Genomic DNA, 19,192 nt, shown 5'->3' on the forward strand with positions numbered 1-19,192 from the left:
TCTGCTTCCTTCTCTTCATCTCACCAACTCACCTCCTCCGCTGCCCTCCATTTGTCCTCCATCACTCCGTCCCTCCCAGTGTGTGGTAAATTTCATCAGTGAGCTTCAGGAGCAGATGTGCAGGTTTCAGGAGGAGATCAGCACTCGTATCCAGGAGAAACGGGCCCTGGAGGAGAGGGAGGCCCAGCAGGGGGAGCCCAGAGGCAGCCCGGCCCGGGGCCACGGCCCTCAGGTCGGGTTAGCCGGCTCAGACCGTAACCTGTCCGGCTCTGACGCCCAGATGCACAATGGAGGACTGAATGTACACGTAGGGAGACTTGATGGATGAACTCATCCTCCCCTCCTCCCCCGTCATTTCTTATCCTCCTCTCTCCTCCCTTTTTAACCCGTCCACACCACCCGGTATTTGGAAATTTCCACAGAATCAAACTAACAGCCTTTCTTGTAGTGTGTCCGCAGTGTGAGCGCGCGTGTGTGTGTGTGTTCGTGTGTTTGTGTGTGTGTGCACTGCAGGATGTCGGGCTCTACTCTGGTTCTTGCAGACGTGGAAACTTTGATTGGTTTTTCCAGATACTTTCATACATTTGAGGAGTTATTGAAGCTGAGTCGGTAACAATATGGTAAAATATATAAGCACGTAGCTGTTACAAAGCCCATTTGCCAAACAGTCATTGGCGCGTATCAATACCGCTGTTCAGCTATGAATCGATGCAGAGCTCGTACAGGATGCTAATGGCAGAGTAATTCAGACACTTGCACCTTTCTCCTCAAGTATATGAAGCATTCGGAAAAAAACACATTTCAGGCCTGATCTGGATTGTGTCCTAATCTCTTCAAATTAAGTTTTGGAGCAGACACTGTGTTATTTTTTGATTTTATGTGGTTTGCTTGCATGACAGTGGTTCTTTTCCCTCTACTAACAAAGTTTACGTGTGTGTTTGTTTCCTCCTGCACTGACCAGGTGGATGGGTCGTGTTACTGTTCCTGTAATGATATTTAGTGCTGTGCAGGGTTTCCTTTGGACAGTGTCAGTGTGCCGCTGACAGATGGGGAGCCTGGACAGCTTTCAGTCTTGTTCTGGGTCCTCAGGTTCATCCTTTTCCTGGTCCATAATAACTGCACGCTGTGGTATCTGTTTCAGCAGGATCGTGTTTCCTTTATTAACCACTGTGGGACCTTTATAACTGCACTGAATGTCAACCTGATGTTTGAATACCCTCCTGCTCATATTTTGGCATGTGTACAGTTCAGTACTGTTGCTTATTCTGATATTAAGATGCAATTCATGTTATTTTCAGAATTTCTCAATACTTGTGCAGAAGTAGGTGAACTCAGCTGCATGATGCGCTGAATGAAAGACATATGAAGTAAACAATTGTATGTTTTGTTTTTCTTTGCAGGATTTGCTACAGGAAGTGAAGCAGCTGAAGAGCAAAGTGGAGGAACTGGAGGGAGAGAAAGGACAGTATGAGAGGAAACTTAGAGCCACAAAGGTACGCACACAATAACCTCACATCTTTATGATCAGCCGACCTGAACTGGTCACTAGGCCAGTGTGAAAATTTTCAAACCAGTTTGATATTAATCCAAACACCGTCTGGGGCTGGTTTACCGAATTTTATTAGATGTCCCACATGATTCAGTAGCTGCTTCTTAGTGGAACAGAAAACAAACGTGCAACTAATATAGTATGTAGCATTGCATAACACTGGAGCCCTGTGTCACTGAATCCATTAAATATGTACTTCTGTCAGTTTATATAAACAGACTACGTAGCTATCAGCTGTGCGCTCGAGATCAGACCTGATACGGGTCTATCTTCCTATGTTTATAACTTTACTTTTTAAATCAGAAAACACTCATTTCATATTTGCTGAAAATTGCATACAATATACCAAAAGCAAGTAACGTTAGCCAAGCTTTTCTGTAGTGATGCTCATTTACCTCAGCAGAAAACTTTCAGTTTCCTGGTGATTTCCCTTCATGTGTAGGATTTTTTAGTGTAAAAAAGGTTTTGAATAAACAATTTCTTATTTCAACTTCATAAATCAGTCAGTCCTTCTCCACTGTGGTGCTTTCAAAGCGAGCATCAGATATAAATACAAACACGGCATCCGACCAAAGTTCAGCTCACCCAGCTGCAGCCAGTAAGGACAGCTCCTTTGTCAGCTTCAAATCCAAAATGTTACCATATTGGCGCTGATTTAGTATTTTTAATAGAATAACTCTGCCATGTCTTCTCTCATTACCCCAAAAAGTAAACAAACAGTGTGCGGTGCTCTCCCACCTTTGCTAAAATTTGATCACCAGCCCACTCGGCTCAACTATAATTTACACGCAAGCTACTGGACACTAGTGGCCTCGTTAGTGCCTTTATAAACATGATATTATATTAATCACACAATCATATCATTGCTACTAATGCAATTTAACTTGGATTTAGTGCTCTGGAAGGCTACTTTAAAAATTGCTAGAACTGAAATAACAAATAACAAAACCGGAAATCAACCCAACTCTAGTGGGTACACATATACATACAGGTCAAATGTTGTGTGTTTTGTGAGTAACTGAATTAAAGTAGTAGTAGAAATATATATTTTCACTTTGTATTAGTGTTACAGATCCCATTAGCCTGGATGAAAAAGAGTTAATGTGCAGTGTTCTGTAAATAGCTGTAAATAAGTACAGCTGCAGGGTTAATGTGGTCTCATTATAGCAGATCTTTATCAAAGTCATATTCTGTAACTGCTACAATCGTTATGACAACATGCATGAATTTGAAAAGAACATCTCGGTATGATAGGACTCCAGCAGCCTAACATCAAACTGCTGCAATAAAAAACTGGCTACTACAAATTAGTCTTAAACAGGAAATGAGTTCTGGGTTGTTCTGGTAGAGCTGTAAAAATCAGCATGTTGTTAATATCTCACACAAAACCGTGAAATTGTAACACTAATGCATTGACATCCACCTCAAGGAAACGTTAGGCATTTTGGGAAATTTTCTTTCTGAACTTTTGCCGCACTGTGTGGTTACTCAGCAACCAACAAGAAGACTAACGAGGCAGTAAGTCATGAATGGACCAACAGGGTTTATTAACATCCTTTCATTAACTCTTAGGGCCCGCTTTAATATTTCACACACTCGTATCGCTCTGTGCACAAAATGAGTTTTTCCAAATCAAGCTTTAAAAAATATCATACATTAATCATTTTTTAACCAACATCATTCCTAATTATAAATGTTAAATATCCATTAATTTTGTCATGATGTCACTATGTTTTTAGATGGGAAAAAATCAATCATAATCACTGACCGGAATATTTCAATGATTAGCAGCAACATTGATTTTTATACATATATTTTTTCATACTGCTCTCCACACAAAATATGATTTTAAAATCAGACTTTCAAAACTATTATACATTAATATGAATGATTACTATTTCTTTGAGTTAAATTTTTTAACCAGCATCAGTCTTAACCATAAATATCAAATATTCATTAAATTCAGAATTTAAACCCTTTAAATTCCAGGTTTTTGTCATGATGCCACTCTTTTTTTTTCTTTTAGATGAAAAAAAAAAAAGAAAATTTCAGTACACTACATGCCAGGTAGACATGTCGATGATTAACAGCTACATTGATTGTGACAGTGCACCTGGTGGAAATAGCATGTATTTTCTCCACGTGCCAAACATGGTTAAAAATGACGTCATCAGGTGGAAAATAGTAAAAGTTACAAATTCCAATGCAAAAGTCCTGAATGACGCCCAAAAATACTACGATGCATGTTTTTATGCTTTGATGGCTGTGGGATCAAGTTGCACTTTGAAAGGGTTTCAATGGCGCATCTTTTTTTTTTTTTTTTTTTTGCGCTCAACAGTATGAATGTAACTTTTTTATGTACACAGTGTATTTAAGACTTATTGTAGGAGCTGAGCAGAAAATTCAAAAATTAAACAAAAATACACAATCTTACCATAATGTATGCAATATGCATGAACACAAAAAATGATCAAAAAATTACAAATGCAAAGGACATAAAATGCACTGAAGTCCCTGAGGGAGAAAAGACGCATCTCTCTCCTAACACATTGTTTGTTATTGCAGTGCCGTTGCTTTCTGTGTGCTTACAGTGCTTCCTTCCTCCTCTCCCTCCTCCACTCCTCTCTCCTCTGTTAACCCCTCTCTGCCGCTTGCTCTCTCCACTTTTTTTCTCTTTTCTTCCTCCTCATCTCTCAATCACCGCCCGTCATTACCCTCTTCCTGTGTCTCCGCTCTCTCTAGCTCTCTATCTCTTACTCTCTCCATGTGTGTTACCAGTCGCTCATGACCCAGCTGTCCAGCCTCAAGCTGACTGTGGAGCACACGCAGCTGGAGAAGCAGCACTGGGAGGAGCGCTGGCGCAGCGCACAGGTGCCTCCTCTTCCTCCTCTTCTGCCTCTTGTCTTCTTGCTCGTCACTTCTGTGTTTGTTCGGCTCTGATTAGGTCTTTTTTGCTAACGCTCTGCCTCCCTCTGTCTTCCTCCTCTTCTTCACCACTGCTCTCCTTTCGCTTCTTCTCTTCCTTCTTTTCTTCCTAATTTCCTGACTTTGTGCTTGCAGCTCTTCTTTTCTTTATCCTCCCGATCCTCCTTTTTTTGTTGGTCTCGTGATACATTGCTGAACCTCCTTTACGAATCACAAATGTTCAACTAGGAAGAAACAAGAGACAGAGTGACAGAGAATAAGACAGATAGTCGAACAGGTGTACGAGCTCTCGAGTGACAGTTTGCATGGATAATCGAAATCACTATGATTGTCTTGATTATGCATCAGTTGTTTGTGATCATGAAAATCACCCAGATAAGATAATTATTGTTTTGTCTATCATAACGTGCACCTAAAGCTGCAACAGATCATTTCAGTTTCACCCCGGAAACAAACTAATATCCAAACCATAACTCTTCAGGCTTTTTTTGTGAGTCAGCTGGAGAGGTGTTCAGTTTGCTCTGGGATATTAGGATAATTCTGGGATCTTAGGATGTTTCTAGGATTTTAAGACATCGATAGGATATTAGGAAAACTCTTGGATTTTAGGATGCTTCTAGGATTTTAGGACATTTCTTAGAATTTAGGATGTTTCTAGGATTTTGAAACATTTCCAAAATGTCAATATATTTAGGAAATTTCTAGGATTTTAGGATGTTTCTAGGATTTTAGGACAGGACCTCTGTCCAGGGGAGTGTGGGAGATCCTGCACTGGCATTTCTTTCCTTTTTTTATGCTGGTTTATTCACTTTGGCACTTTATGTATACTAAAAGTACAAAATAAAACAAAATTTATCCTATTGGGGACTAGATTTGGCCTGCGGTTCGTAAGTTTAGTACCCCTGCCTTAGGCCACGTGGGCAGCCTGATACAGGTGAACTTAACAGTAAATAGTAATAAGGAAAATGGCAAACAAGGAGAGAGAGAAAAAGTTTGTAATCAAAGTCGGAGCGCTGCAGCACCAGATCCAGAAACAGTGTCCGATTCATCGATTCGTCTTGTGAGCTTCAGTGAAAGTAATAAAATGTTCTCAAACAAGCCTCGAGCTTTTAGTCATGAGGCAGTCAGGTCAGTCATGTGAAAGTCTTCAGCGAGCCATTCGGAAAGTTAGGGAGTGATGTTCGACAGCTTGTGTGTAACTCGTGGACTCCTTTTTTCAATAATCTGTGATCTGGGGCCAAAACGCTGCACAGAGTTGCTCCTCTCTAAGAAGTGTGCTGTTGTTCTTAAACTTCCTGCGTACTGATGTCGTCTCGCAGTGTTAGCTGTATGTGCTGGAGTTTTTGGCTGTGGGTGGGACCAAAAAAATGCCAAACTGATTTTAAAATTTCCATACCTCATGAAGCAAGTGCTTAAAGTAAATAAAAAGTAAAAATGAGTATAAAAAATTAATAAGTAAAATACCTTTTTATACAACAGTAGGAGAGCAAATAAGCGTATTAAGTATTTTAATTTTAACATTTAACCAACACTGAATTTATTGCATTGTAATATTTTGCTTTGAAAACTATATATCTGAATTTTATGATTTGCAATTTCAAAAGCAAACAAATAAATAAAATATGTAATTTTTTATTCAGATCTGAAGTTTCAGAATTAAAAATAAAATGGATTCAGGTTGATCAGAATAAACCTGATTTTTTATTTATTTATTTATTTATTTTAATTCTGAAAGTTAGACTTTTTTAATCTACTTTTGTAAAAACTAAAAAAAAACAAAACAAAACAAAAAATCTCATTTAACTTTTGAAATTGCAAATTATGAAATTCAGATACATGAGTTTCAAGATAAAATATTGCAATGCAACAAAGAGTTTAATATTAAGAATTCAGCGGCTGTTAAAATTTAAATAATTTTGTGTCTTATTTGATTCCACACAGCAGAAACATGGTGATAAAGCTCTGTAATTGAGGGATTTTAGGACTTTTTAAAATAGTTGTTTTGTATTCTCGTCACATCCAGCTTTCTGAGCCAGATGTGACGGTCGAGCCCGGCTTCGAGTGGCCATGGACTCATTCAGTGTCCAGTTTGTCCTCCCGGTGTGTTGGTCTGTTTTAAAGAGACGCAGTTGTGTTATCAGCAGCAGCATCAACATTAATCCTTTAAACTCCCTCCAACTCCCAGTTATCCAATGACCTGGAAGACAGACACAGTTCACAGACTCTGTCTTCCTCCGCAGGCGGAGATATCGGAGCTGCAGCAGCTCCTCGCCTCCAAAGACGCTGAGATCGAGTGCCTGCAGACCCAGCTGCTGGCCAGAGGCGGCTCAGCCAATGACAACACAGAGAGAGGTACACGCAGCCGACAGTCTGACCGGTCGCTTCACATCCACATCTGTCAGTGCAGATGTGTGTGTGTGTGTGTGTGAGAGTGTGAGAGTCACTTACTGTAACATCTAATCGACATGTCCCTCTCTCCTCTGCTGTACGCTTGACTTGTCTCTGACTCTCTGCTGACCTCTGCTGTAGAGGAGGTGTATATCAAGCAGCTGATTAACAAATGTAAGGCATGGCGTGTGTGTATGTGCGTGCGTGCGTGTCAAATTTTCAACCAAACTGCTCTGCCGACACAGCCACCAAACAACGTGATTTCTCAGTTTTTGTCACGATGTGTAACTTTGTAACACGTTTATTAAATTCTACAAATCCAGAGCTAAACCCTCTGAAACACAGATCAACATCACTTTTCTTGTGCTGTTTTCAGACACCTTTCACAGGTATATAAACCTCTAAACAGAAAAATAATTGGTTTGATTTATTCGTCAAAAACATGCGAAAAAGGCAATTAGCAACTTGGTGAGGAACATCCTGCAAATTCCAAGATTTTAAAGGATTTTTAGAAACTTACTTTTTTAAAAGCTGGAAAAAACTGTACCTCAGAAAACTATATTTCTAATTCTCATAATAACATTTTTCTCATTATTTCAGCATATTTTCAGCACATTTCCTTGGCTGGCTATTTTTTGGGTACTTTCTTGTTAAGTTGCTTATTTCCTTTTTCCAATCTTTTTTTTTTTCTAAAGAAATCAAGCCAATTTGCTCAGTTTTCAAGAGGTAAAAACAAGGGGAGATCACAATGAGCAACTCAACAAGTCATGGCCTAAAAATGAGCAAGAAACAAGTAAAAAGTTACAAGAAAATTTCTTGAAAATAAGAAAAAAATAATTTAAAAAAGAGCAAGAAAATGACCCTCCCATAAATGTAAGTACTGTAACATATACATATTGCAATGTTTTGGACATTTTCTGTCAAGTTCCTCACTGCCTTTTCCCCCATGTGAGAAAAAGAAATCAAGAAAGAAGAAATCAAAGAAATTTTAAAGAAATCAAACAGATTTTTCTCAGATTTCAAAAGATGAAGTGTTTAAGCACAGTAGTAGTATCAGGTGTGTGGTGGAGTGTTTGGTTGAGGATTGGACTTCAGCCGAGCTTCATTTAGTGTTTTTCTGCGTAAATATTCCAGTTTCATTAAACCAAAGTGCAGTAAGACACGACATCCTCCTCTGGCTGGCATGGTGTAAAGTTTGGTGGACTTTAGGTTTATACTGAATGAAATCTGGCCCAGATTTGCGTGCGTGCGTGTGTGTGTGCGCGTGCGTGTGTGTGTTTTTTGCTGCCTGTAAAAGCCTAATTTCTATAAAAGTGTGATTTTATAAACCCTAAAGAGAGTGTTTGTGTTGTCGCAGTCTCTGCACACAACACTGCAGCTCTGACTCTGTGCAGAGCTGCAGTGTTTGTCACAGGTGACGGTGTTCGGGCGGCCGCGCTGTCACTGTGCATTTGTTTTGCTTGTTTATTCACATTAGCATGGCTGTCATGTCTGTCGCCAAAATCGCATCAGGCACCCACCCATCAGACGCCCCAAATTAACAAGACACGGTGTTACTGTGAGTCCAAAATAACGTTTCAATACCTGGTTTTTCTCTGTTAGACCAGGAATACCAGCGTCTGAAGGTGGGGATGGAGAGTTTGTTGGCTTCAAATGATGAAAAGGTAAATTTACGTCAGTTTTAACCTTTTATTTTCTTTAAAACTGGATCCACATCACTTTTGTTATGCTGCATTCAGACGTCTCTCACAAGTATTTAAATCTTTGATGTTTGCAAATTGGTTTGATTTCTTTCAATAACATGAGGGAAAAAGGCAAAGAGCAACTTTGCAAGAAATTTCCCACAAATTGTCAGAAATTAGTAGATTTAGGAAATTAATTTTACACAAAAGCAGGGGGAAACCTGTTTCCAGAGAACTCTAATTCTTATCATAATAATTATATATTTAAAATTAATTTTAAAGTTTTTTTTAAGGTAGTTTCCTTGTTTGATTTATTTATTTATTTTTCTGTTTGTGTTTTCTTTCTTTCTTTGGTCTGTTTTTCAGGTTGTTTTATTTTTTAATTTCCAAGTAATTTTCTTGTACTTTTTACAACTTTATTTTTTTTCTGGGTCATTCCTTTCCATTTTTTTAAGAAAGTAGCCCAATAGCTTCTAGAGATATTATAATGAAAAATAATGAAAAATCAAGGGTCCTCTCATTTTTCTTAACGTACAAAAGACAAAATCTTTGTGTCTTGCTGATAACAGGACCGACGAATCGAGGAGCTGACCATCCTGCTCGGCCAGTACAGAAAGATGAGGGAGGTCATGGCGCTCACTCAGGGTGAGAAAGACCCTTTTCTCCTGAAATCTGAGTTTTAGATGAAAGTGCAACTCTCTCAGTCCCAGTTTTGTAATTGTGTAATATTTGTGTTTTCTCCGTCCAGGGAGCAGTGAGGAGGAGCTGAGCAGCAGTCTGAGACTCAGAGCCATCACACACAAAGCACACTCTGACATTGTCAGGTCAGAGGTAAGATGATGAAGTGCACAACTTTTTCTTACTATTTCTAACAATGTTAACTCTTAAACAGGCACGGTAAGAAAGACATTTGCTTCAAATGACCGATTCAGGCAGCAGAAACACAGTCAGGGTAATTCTAGCATGAACTATCACATATCAGGCGTCATTTTAATTTTTTTTTCATCGTGTAACCAAAGTTACATTTTTTTTCAATGAAATAAATAAAAACATTACAGTCTGTTAATAAACATCAATTTATTTCATTTAATTTTTCATTTTTATCATTTTATTTCGAACGAGTAATGCGAAATTATAACAAATTCCAAGAGTACAAAAGAAAATGCTGGGTTTTTTCCCTTCCGCTGAAATATACATTAATAAAGTTTTCAAAACCAAAACCATATTAAAGTTTTACATATTCGAAAAGGGGTGGGAAGAAGTGTATTCTTATTTAATCCTCACCCCTAAGCAAATCAAAGTTTATCTATTCATTCATGCGTCCCTGTAAATTTACATATATAAAAAAACATTTTCTATGTATATACCCTTTTGAAATTGCAGTAGGTAATTCAATGTAATATATTTCTAAAAATAAAAGTAACTAAATAAAATAAATGAACAAAACTAAATACAGAAAAACAAAAAAAAAAAAGAATAATCAGTGTAAATTAAGTTTATGGCGCTAAATAAATCCAATCTGTACACTTAACCTTTTGAAATCCGAGCAAATTGGTTTGATTTCTTTAAAAAACACGGGAAGAAGGCAATGAGCAGCAGAAATTAAAAAGAAAAGTTCAAGAAAAAAACAACCAGAGAGTAAAAACACAGAAGAGAAGAAAAGTAAAAATAAATAAATAAAACATAGAAATGCCCAGAAAAAAATAGCAAAAAAAGATTTTAAAAAATAAGGTGTACATACATACCTACATAATTACCTGAAATACCCGAAAAAAGTGCTAAATAAAAATAACAACAATGATAATAAAATAAGTTATACAAATAATAATTTTAACAATTCTGTAACATAATTTTAAATATATAATGTTTATAATTATGAATACAGCTTTTTAGTTTCATCCAAAAATTTTCCTCTCCAGTATTTTGCCTGAAGAGCCATTAACAAAATCAAAACTGTGTTTTGTCTCTGCATAGTTGTCGTCTCGAGGGTCCTCTCCGCTCATGCTGTCTTCGTCTCCTTACCAGAGAGATTTGGACTCCAGGTACAAACGCTCACACGCTCACCTGCACACACACATTTCACTACGAGGTGTGTTTCACTACCTCACCGGCTGTTTGTCGTCTGTCGCAGCATCCTGAACTCTGTGGACACGTCGCTGGTGTCTGCTGGAGACACGAGCTTCTTTAACGGATCCTGGTGAGGAGCCGATTTTTCTGTTTTAACACTTTAAAGTCCTCGTCAAGAAAAAAGCAATGCAGTTTTTTTCTTTGCATTTTTAATTTCTATAATATGATAAATAGCAAAAACATATTAAATATATCATAAATAGCTATAGTAAATATCAGGAATCAATGTTTATTTATTAACAGACCTCATAGTTTTTTAGATATAGGCCTCTACCAAATGGTCACAATGGCCATTCATGGTAAACACAAATAATACATTTTTTTTTTAAAAAAAAGCAAATTCTTTATTGTTATAATGCTCATAATATGTAGTATGCCAACATATTTAAAATTTTGACCATGGAGTTAGTATTATTACTAGTATTAGTATTAATTAGTTAGTTATTAATTAGTATTATTTCCATAAACAAAAAACAAAACATAAAAAAAACACTAAAAATGAGTAACCAAAAAAAAGACCTGAAAATATTATTAGATATCATCAAAAAAACTAGAGGAAATGTCCAGACAATTAAATTTATAATTCTTATTATTAGGTGTTAGATTTTTTAGCACGTTCTTGAGGTCATGTTTTTGTTTTTAAAAGCTTTTTAAAAAAAACTTATTAAGTTGCTTGTTGCCTTCCCATGTTTTTGAAAAAAATCGAGCCAATTCGCTCACATTAAAAAGCATTAAAGGGTTAATGACTTCTGTTGAACGTTGCGATCTAAATGAGAAAGGAGTAATAATGAATGAATTATTCATTATTTCTGCACTTTGATCAGGCATCAGCGCAGGTTGCTGTCCAGCAGTCTTGAGGAGCTGCAGAGCGGATCTTTACAAAAGGTTTGTTAGAACATTTAAACTCACTTTGCTGCCGCTGATGAACTCTACAGATACCGTAATCTAATCCAACTAATCTGTATGTCTAATCTGACCAACACGCACACTTCAGGCTGAGTTATTACCGCTCAGAGCCGATGCTGCAGCCTACGCGTGTGACCTCCTCTGTTGTGACCATTTTTTCTCAGGCGATGTCGTGTATGCGTCGCTCCGGTGGGTTTCTTCGCCGCTGTGTTGAGTTTCGGTGAAGCACAGTAAAGTTTGATTGAACTAACACAAAAAAAAAAAACATAAAAAATGGATTAAAAGTGACAACAAAAGTACAAAATTCTTCTCAGTGATAACGTTTGTCTCATTGTGATGTAACAGAGTAATAATACTTTGTTACTTGAGTTGAAATCATAAGCACTTTCCTTAATTGATTTTTGTTAAATTTTTTGATTATTATGAAATTAACGATCGATTATTTGAAAAAAAACATAAAAAAGTTGCTTATGTCAAACATAACCGTATGTTTTTTTTCCTCAATCACAGCTCACAGCCACATTTTGCACGTACTTTGACAGAATACAAACCTGTTAATTGATCAATTAAATATCACATGTTCGGTTCAATTCTTAACGACCAATTAATCGATCGTACATGTTACTATCCCTATTTGTTGCAGTATTTAAGTATTTTTTGGGAGTATTTGTATTTTACATAAGTTCTTGTATTTTTGTCAGTTTTTACCTTTACACCACAACATTTCTTTAAAAAATAAAAAGTATACTTTAACTCCACTACAATTCCCCACATTTACTTACTGCAAAATGGGGAAGGAATATGGAGGATATTTTTAGTCGTAATTCAAATTGATTGTCCAAATAAAAAAATTAAAAGAGATTAAATTAAAAAGATTATTAATTTAAAACACTATTTTTTTGAGGTCAAAATTAAACTTAAAAAAGGGAAATTGAAAAAGCAAATTCAAAATGTCAGAATTTGAAAATCTAAATTGAGGAAAAAAAGCACAAACTAAAAAATGGTTTTCAGATTAAAAGATAAACGGGAGGTCAGTGTTGTATTTCTGGGGACGAGCATGTGAGGCGTCACTGTAGGTACGGCATCGATTAACGCAGAAACCTGCTTAACTCTGTTCTCTCCGAATAAACTAAAAACATTCATGTTCTTTTAATCTGACTTAATCTAACTGGATCTGTGTGTGTGTGTGTGTGTGTGTGTGTGTGTGTGTGTGTGTGTGTGTGTGTGTGTGTGTGTGTGTGTGTGTGTGTGTGTGTGTTCTTTCTTCTCTCCTCTCTCCTGTGTCTGTGTTGGCTATAGGCTGTAGAGATCCAGCCAGTTGAATCAGACACAAGGGCAGAGGTACTGATCTGCTGCTGCATGATTTCATACAACCTAACCTTCCCCTAACACACGCACACGCACACACACACACACACACACACACACGCCCTCTGAATTCATACATCATCACCATCTGAATAGGCAGGTTTCCATTACACATTTGCGCCAAACTGAAGCGATATTTTTGAAATATCGATTAAACACAATTGCGGATGATTGCATTTATAGAGTGATGTTCTGCTACTTCTCCTCTCACGATAACATCCCAGTAACCATGGCGATGGATCTTCAAAACATTAGCAGCTTTATTTCTATTGCAGCCACCGCATTAGTCGCCATTATTTCCAATCAAAGGCCATGTAGATGTGTTATGGAGCCATAATGTAAAGGCAAGTGGCCACATATGAAAGAATTTCTGGGAGGTGATAGTTGGTGATTTCACAGAGGAATTGTGGATTCAAAACTTCCGGATGATCCGCTCAACTTTCTCAGAGTTACGTGATGCAGTAACAGCTCTTGTAGCTCCTGCTGCATCATGAGGGAGCCAGTTCCTACTGACAAGCTCATAGACACAGCATCATGTGACCTAGAAAAGACAAAAAAAAGTGTTTCCATTGCAGTTTTGCAAAATATGGCTTCCTCAAATCGCCATCAATCATGCGAGTGTTAAAACTTTTTTTGCAATAAATGAGTTTTGTCTTTTTTAATTGAAGTGTTTCCATTAGGCATATTTAACATTTGCAATTTCAATTTGCGCAATTTGAGGGTTAATGGAAACCTGCTTAGTGAAACAAGAAATGTCTCCTATGAAATCATAGCCTCATGCTTATTCACACAATCTCATTCACACACACACACACACACACACACACACACACACACGGGGCCAAGACCCACCTGAAGTTGCTGTCAGTAGTGCTCGGCGTCACGGCTGCCTCCCAGATGTTTCTCTCTGCTGGCCTTTCTCCTCTCATTCCTTCAGAGCCGCGCTGGCTGCGATGCTGCTCAGATTCTGGCATCATCAGACATTCAGCCTCCAAAGGACACGCAGTTACACAACAGAGCAAAGGAGCAAATCAAATCATGACTCTGCTGTTACCTTATGAAAGAGATTTCCATAGGATTTAACAGCCTGTAGATACATGTAGAGGACATGTGATACACTGTGAATTACTCAAAACTCAGCTATAATAAGATAAGAGTATCAGACGCAAAAACTACTGAATGCAAACAAAGTGTGTCCACTTCAGAGTTATCTGTCACTTGAAATTAAAGCAGAAATTGATGAAATATGTGGATTTACTTATAAAGCAGGGACACTCAACTTGCTTTGTTTGGGGCCACTTTTGCAAAATGACAGGAGGCCGGGGGCCACATACGTGTTTCTGGGATTTTAGGACAGTTTTAAGATTTCAGAATAGTTCTAGCATTTTAGGACATTTCTAGGATTTTAGAATGTCTTCAGGATTTTAGGACATTTCTTACATTTTTGGGCATTTCTAGGATTTTAGGATGTTTCTTGGACTTTAGGACATTCCTTGGATTTTAGGACATTTCTAGGATCTTAAGACATTTCTTGCATTTTAGGATATTTCTTGGATTTTAGGACGTTTCTAGAATCTTAAAATGTTTCTAGGATTGCAGGTGATTTCAAGGACCTTAGGACATTTCAAGGATTTTAAGGATGTTTCTAGAATTTCAGGACATCTAGGATTTTGGGACATTTCTAGGATTTTAGTACGTTTCTAGAATTTTTGAACATTAGGATCTAGAGTTACGGGGCACTTTTTTGATGAACAAGCTCTATTTTGATGCTGTTTTATGCAGTTTGGCACCTTATTTCTACTAAAAGTACAAAAACAATTCCCAATTCACTTCAGTTTATTTTTATTGTGAATTAGAAAATGGTTGGGGGGACACTAAGCATCCTATTGTGGGCCAAATTTGGCCCGTGGGCCATAAGTTGAGTATCACTGCAGTTAGGTCTGGTAGGCCTCTGATATCATGCTTTTAACAGACATTGTGGATTTGTTTAGATTTGTTGTTAGACCAGATACTAATGCAGAGCTTGGTTTGTTTTCTATTCTCCAGAGTCCTCCCATGGAGCTGAGTAAGTACCAGACTCTGCCGGGGAAACTGAAAAGTAAAAAGAGCGAGCTGCGGGTTGAGCTGAACGGAGACCGAGATGAAGAGTATTTGTCTCCTGTGCAGCTCTCTCCCGTCCACAGCCACGAGCAGGACTACACTCTCAGTGAGTTTCTCTGATTTCTGCCTGTCACATGTTCTCATGTTCAGTATTTACCAGCTTTGACAGAAAACTGTTAATTAAAAGTATCTGGAGCAGCTTCATGTACTTCCAATGTGCATTAAGAAGGGAGATGAATCAAAGGCGAAGAAACTTCAGCAACACTTGTTTTTATTAATCGACCAACATGTTTCGATGTTCCCAGTGGGCACCTCCTCAGCTTTGTACAGTTACAGAGAGCGTTACAGATTTTGGTGAATCCGATCTGGACCACTTATACGAGCAAATCTCAAAAAAGAAAACATGTTTCAGATAAGGACACTAAAATGATCTTGCACGAGGCCCATTGTTTTTTAAAAAGTTGCTGCTTTTCGAATGTCATTTTCATTGCTGTAAGCACAGCAAATCAACTCCTTTCACCTCAGTTGTATATAATTCTGTGGCGGATAAATCAAAACAGTCATATTACTGCAAAATGTGAATAGCACATGGGTTATCTGGTAAGATATTCTTGAACAGACCCTTTAATCCTTTGAAACATGAGAAAATCGGCTTGATTTCTTTCAAAAACATGGGAGGAAGGCAAAAAAGGGAAAAAAATTAGAAACTATGTATATGATTATTAGAATGATATCTTCAAAATGTAATACAGAATATATATATATTTTATTTTTAGAACTTTTTTCAGATAATTTTCACTGTTTGTTTTTTACTTTATTTATTTATTTTTTGCTAATTTTCTGGTAATCTTCCTGTAACTTTTTACTTATTTGTTGCATATTTTGGGGGGAATTTTCTTGTAATTTATTTACTAATTTGTTGCTAATTTTTAAATTTAGCAACAAATTAGCAAAAATAAATAAATGAAGTAAAAAACAAACAATGAAAATTACCTGAAAAAAGTGCTAAAAATAAAATATTTATATATATAGTCTGTATTACATTTTGAAGATATCATTTTAATAGTCATATACATAGTTTCTAATTTTTTCCCTATTTTTTCAGAATTTTCTAAATTTTCTCTCTCTTTTTCTCATTTTTTAAATAGTAAATTTTCAGTTTGTTTTGTTTTCACCTTTTATCAATTTCTTGCAATTGACGCATTGCTTTTTTTAAAGAAGATTAAACCTTTTCGCTGAGGTTTCAGTGGTTTAAATACCTGTGGAAGGTGTCTGTATGCAGCACAGTAAAGACTGATGTCAATTTAGATTTTAAAGGTTTTATGTAGCAAAAAACCTAATTTAATAAACTGTAACTGTTAAATAACTCTTCAGCTCGACTAACATCGACTAACCTTGCTCCAAATGCTTTCTTCTCTGTGCCCTTTCTCCCTCTCTCCTCCCTCTTTCTGCCTCGCTGTCCGACTGCTCTTTCTCTGTTTGTCCTCCGGCTGCAGTTCGCTGCAGGAGCGCCAGTGCTCCGGCTTTAGGTACTGTACGCTCACACAGACATCCAAATGTCAGCACTGCGGACACACTCTCAGGAGCCCTGAGTCAACTGGCTAATGTTGTTGTTATTCTGATGCTGAAGTCACACAAACAAGCATTTTTTTGACAAGTAAAATTCCTGTCGGTTATCTCCCAAACGAAACAAAGAGTGACAGCCGTAGCTCAGAGGTGAGCCGAGTCAGGGCGAGTCACTGTTCTCACACAGGATCACGCTCCTCTAAAGCCGGGATTATTAGGACTCTGTCATGACTCAGAGAGCTGTCGAAGATAATGCCCGGCTCTCTCGCATCAGCATCCGCTGAAACTTACACACACACTCAAAGCTCATAGGCATATAAGCGCACAGCGGCCCGTGCATCAGCCCACACAAAGCCAGAGCTTGAAGCAGGAGGGTAATCAGAGGGCTGAGAGGGCGAGGAGTGCAAGCTTAAGGATATGTGCAGTTCAACTAGCTTAGACATCCAAAGTAAACAAACAAAGATGTAACCTGACGTCCCCCTTTGCTCTCACCGCCTCATCCAGCGCGCTCTCGCTCTCTGACAGTCTGAAGCAGGATGTGGCTGAAAGAGCGAGTCGAGCGAGTGCTCAAAGTAAACAGGTGTGGAATAAAAAGAATCGCCCGATCAAACACTTATTTACATGTGATGAGCTGGCAGCAGTTTGTTTTAGCACCACCTTGGTTAAACTGCTCAAGGAGGGAGTTTAAGGTAAAAGGGACAGCTTACCCCAAATCAAAAATACATTTTTTTCTGTTAGCTGGAGCACTATTTATCTGTCGAGTGTTGGAGATATCGGCCGTAGAGATTTCTGCCTTCTTTCAAATATAACGCAGCTCGAACTTAAGTTTGGTTTTTATTTGAACTTTATTTAGCTTTTGACTTTTTATTTATACATTTTTGTCTGTTTTGCAATTCTTCCTGTATCATTTTATTATTTTTATCATATTTATTTATTTACTTTGTGCTGTCATTTAATTCTTATTTACAATTTAAGTATTTTAATTATTTATATTTTATTATTAGTAATAACATTTTATCTATTTATTTAATTGTTTATGTATTTATTTACTTTAATTAACTAATTTATTTACATTTTTTTAAAGATTTTTTTTGGCTTTTATTGCCTTTATTATTGGATAAGCATAGCATGAAAGGGGGAGAAGGAGAGGGGATGACATGCAGCAGATGGCTGGGGTCGGACTCGAACCCACGGCCGCTGTGTCAAGGACACAGCCTTTATACATGTGGCACCTGCTCAATCCACTGAGCCACCAGATGCCCTAATATTTATCTGTTTTATTCCACCTCTGGTGTTTCCTTACCTATAGTAGCGTTTCCTCTGTTCCTGGTGTTAATGAGTCATGTGGACGCTGTTTCCACATTCATTGTATTTAAGGGAAGGAAGACGTCTACGGCTGATATCTCCAACACACCAAAATAATCTAGATTCTTAAAAAGCACTACAGGTAAGCAGAAGTATGCGTTTTTGATTTTCAGGTGGACTGTTCCTTTAAGAATAAAGAAAGAAAATAGTTGCAGGATGGCCTCATTCCTCTTTCGGCCTTTGAGTTTCATGTAAAGAAGCAGACTTAATCTCATCTGAGTTTCTGGTCCAGTGCGGCACCTGCCTGAGGCTCGTACATCTGCATGTCGCTGCTTTATGTGAACACTTAACACGTATACAGCATTTATTTTGGAGATAAAGGGGGTGTGACTAATCCTCGCTTCTGCTTTATTTCCGCTTGCTTTCTTCTCACTTTGATAACCTCCACCGCCTCAGGATCTCCCGGAAAACATGACCTCTATGATGTTGGTGGGTATTGCATCTCAACCCCAGTGTGTAACTCCGTTAGCCTGCTGAGATCAGAGCGTGACATGAGATGAGTGAATAACATCCAGGGTGAAATGTATTTTTTGTAGTGAAAGGGTACACAGCATAAAAAGAGAAATCATAAATGCTTCCAGGAAAATCAAATATGCATTATTAATTCTGTGTAATTTCCATCGTGGACACTGAATGACCAGAAAACAATCATGAATCGTTGCATGTTTTAAAGCATCACTATGACATTATGAAGCTCGGCAGTTCAAACAAACATTATTGGCACCATTTTTTGTTCGCAAATACTGATGCGAACCTCCGATCTCAAAGGTAACTATTAAAACTGTACCAATGTTTATTTTGGAAACTTTCAGCAAAACGAGCTAAAAATGTTGTGCTGGCTTACATGCTAGCAATTTCCATTCCCATATTTGTTAGATATAAGAATACAGCATGGATATGGAATTACACATCCATTAAGAATTGTGCATGTGTCCACCTTCAGTCCAGTTTTAGGAATTTTAGCTCTGTTTTTGGTCTCCACCAACTCCTGAGAACCAAATTTCTGGCCTTTTAGCTGCTAGATGCTCCACTATGTCCCCACAGGTTTCTGCTCACGGTGCTGAACAGTGTGTCAGTTACTATTTTTACCTTGTGTATTAGTTATTTTGTCTCTCTTGATAATTGCTGTCCTGTTTTTATTTGCTTCTACTCTGGGAGAATTGTGTCTGTTTTTCACACAGCTTCTGAATAAATCCAGCGCTCACTTCTAGAGCTT

General features: G+C 37.7%; 1 protein-coding gene across 5 annotated transcripts in view; it reads left to right on the forward strand.

Annotated features, from left to right (window-relative positions):
* ppfibp2b (PPFIA binding protein 2b) overlaps positions 1–19,192 on the forward strand; it is a 97,604-nt gene that overhangs the window by 63,199 nt on the left and 15,213 nt on the right. Inside the window, exons 7-20 of one of the 5 annotated variants that reach the window (XM_088079682.1) lie at positions 80–307; positions 1,401–1,493; positions 4,292–4,420; positions 6,715–6,826; positions 8,465–8,526; positions 9,114–9,189; positions 9,293–9,375; positions 10,519–10,586; positions 10,676–10,741; positions 11,496–11,556; positions 12,877–12,918; positions 14,992–15,151; positions 16,542–16,574; positions 18,373–18,405. In XM_088079682.1, coding sequence (XP_087935808.1) covers positions 80–307; positions 1,401–1,493; positions 4,292–4,420; positions 6,715–6,826; positions 8,465–8,526; positions 9,114–9,189; positions 9,293–9,375; positions 10,519–10,586; positions 10,676–10,741; positions 11,496–11,556; positions 12,877–12,918; positions 14,992–15,151; positions 16,542–16,574; positions 18,373–18,405 — 1,246 coding nt within the window. Of the gene's footprint in view, positions 1–79; positions 308–1,400; positions 1,494–4,291; positions 4,421–6,714; positions 6,827–8,464; positions 8,527–9,113; positions 9,190–9,292; positions 9,376–10,518; positions 10,587–10,671; positions 10,742–11,495; positions 11,557–12,876; positions 12,919–14,991; positions 15,152–16,541; positions 16,575–18,372; positions 18,406–19,192 lie in introns of those variants that run through there. The other 4 variants (XM_088079683.1, XM_088079684.1, XM_088079685.1 and 1 more) reach the window with 4 other exon arrangements.

This window comes from Plectropomus leopardus, chromosome 7 (genome assembly GCF_026936395.1).
Source record: "Plectropomus leopardus strain MGB_pleo_1.0 chromosome 7, ASM2693639v1, whole genome shotgun sequence".
In the NCBI taxonomy this organism is placed as follows: domain Eukaryota; kingdom Metazoa; phylum Chordata; class Actinopteri; order Perciformes; family Serranidae; genus Plectropomus; species Plectropomus leopardus.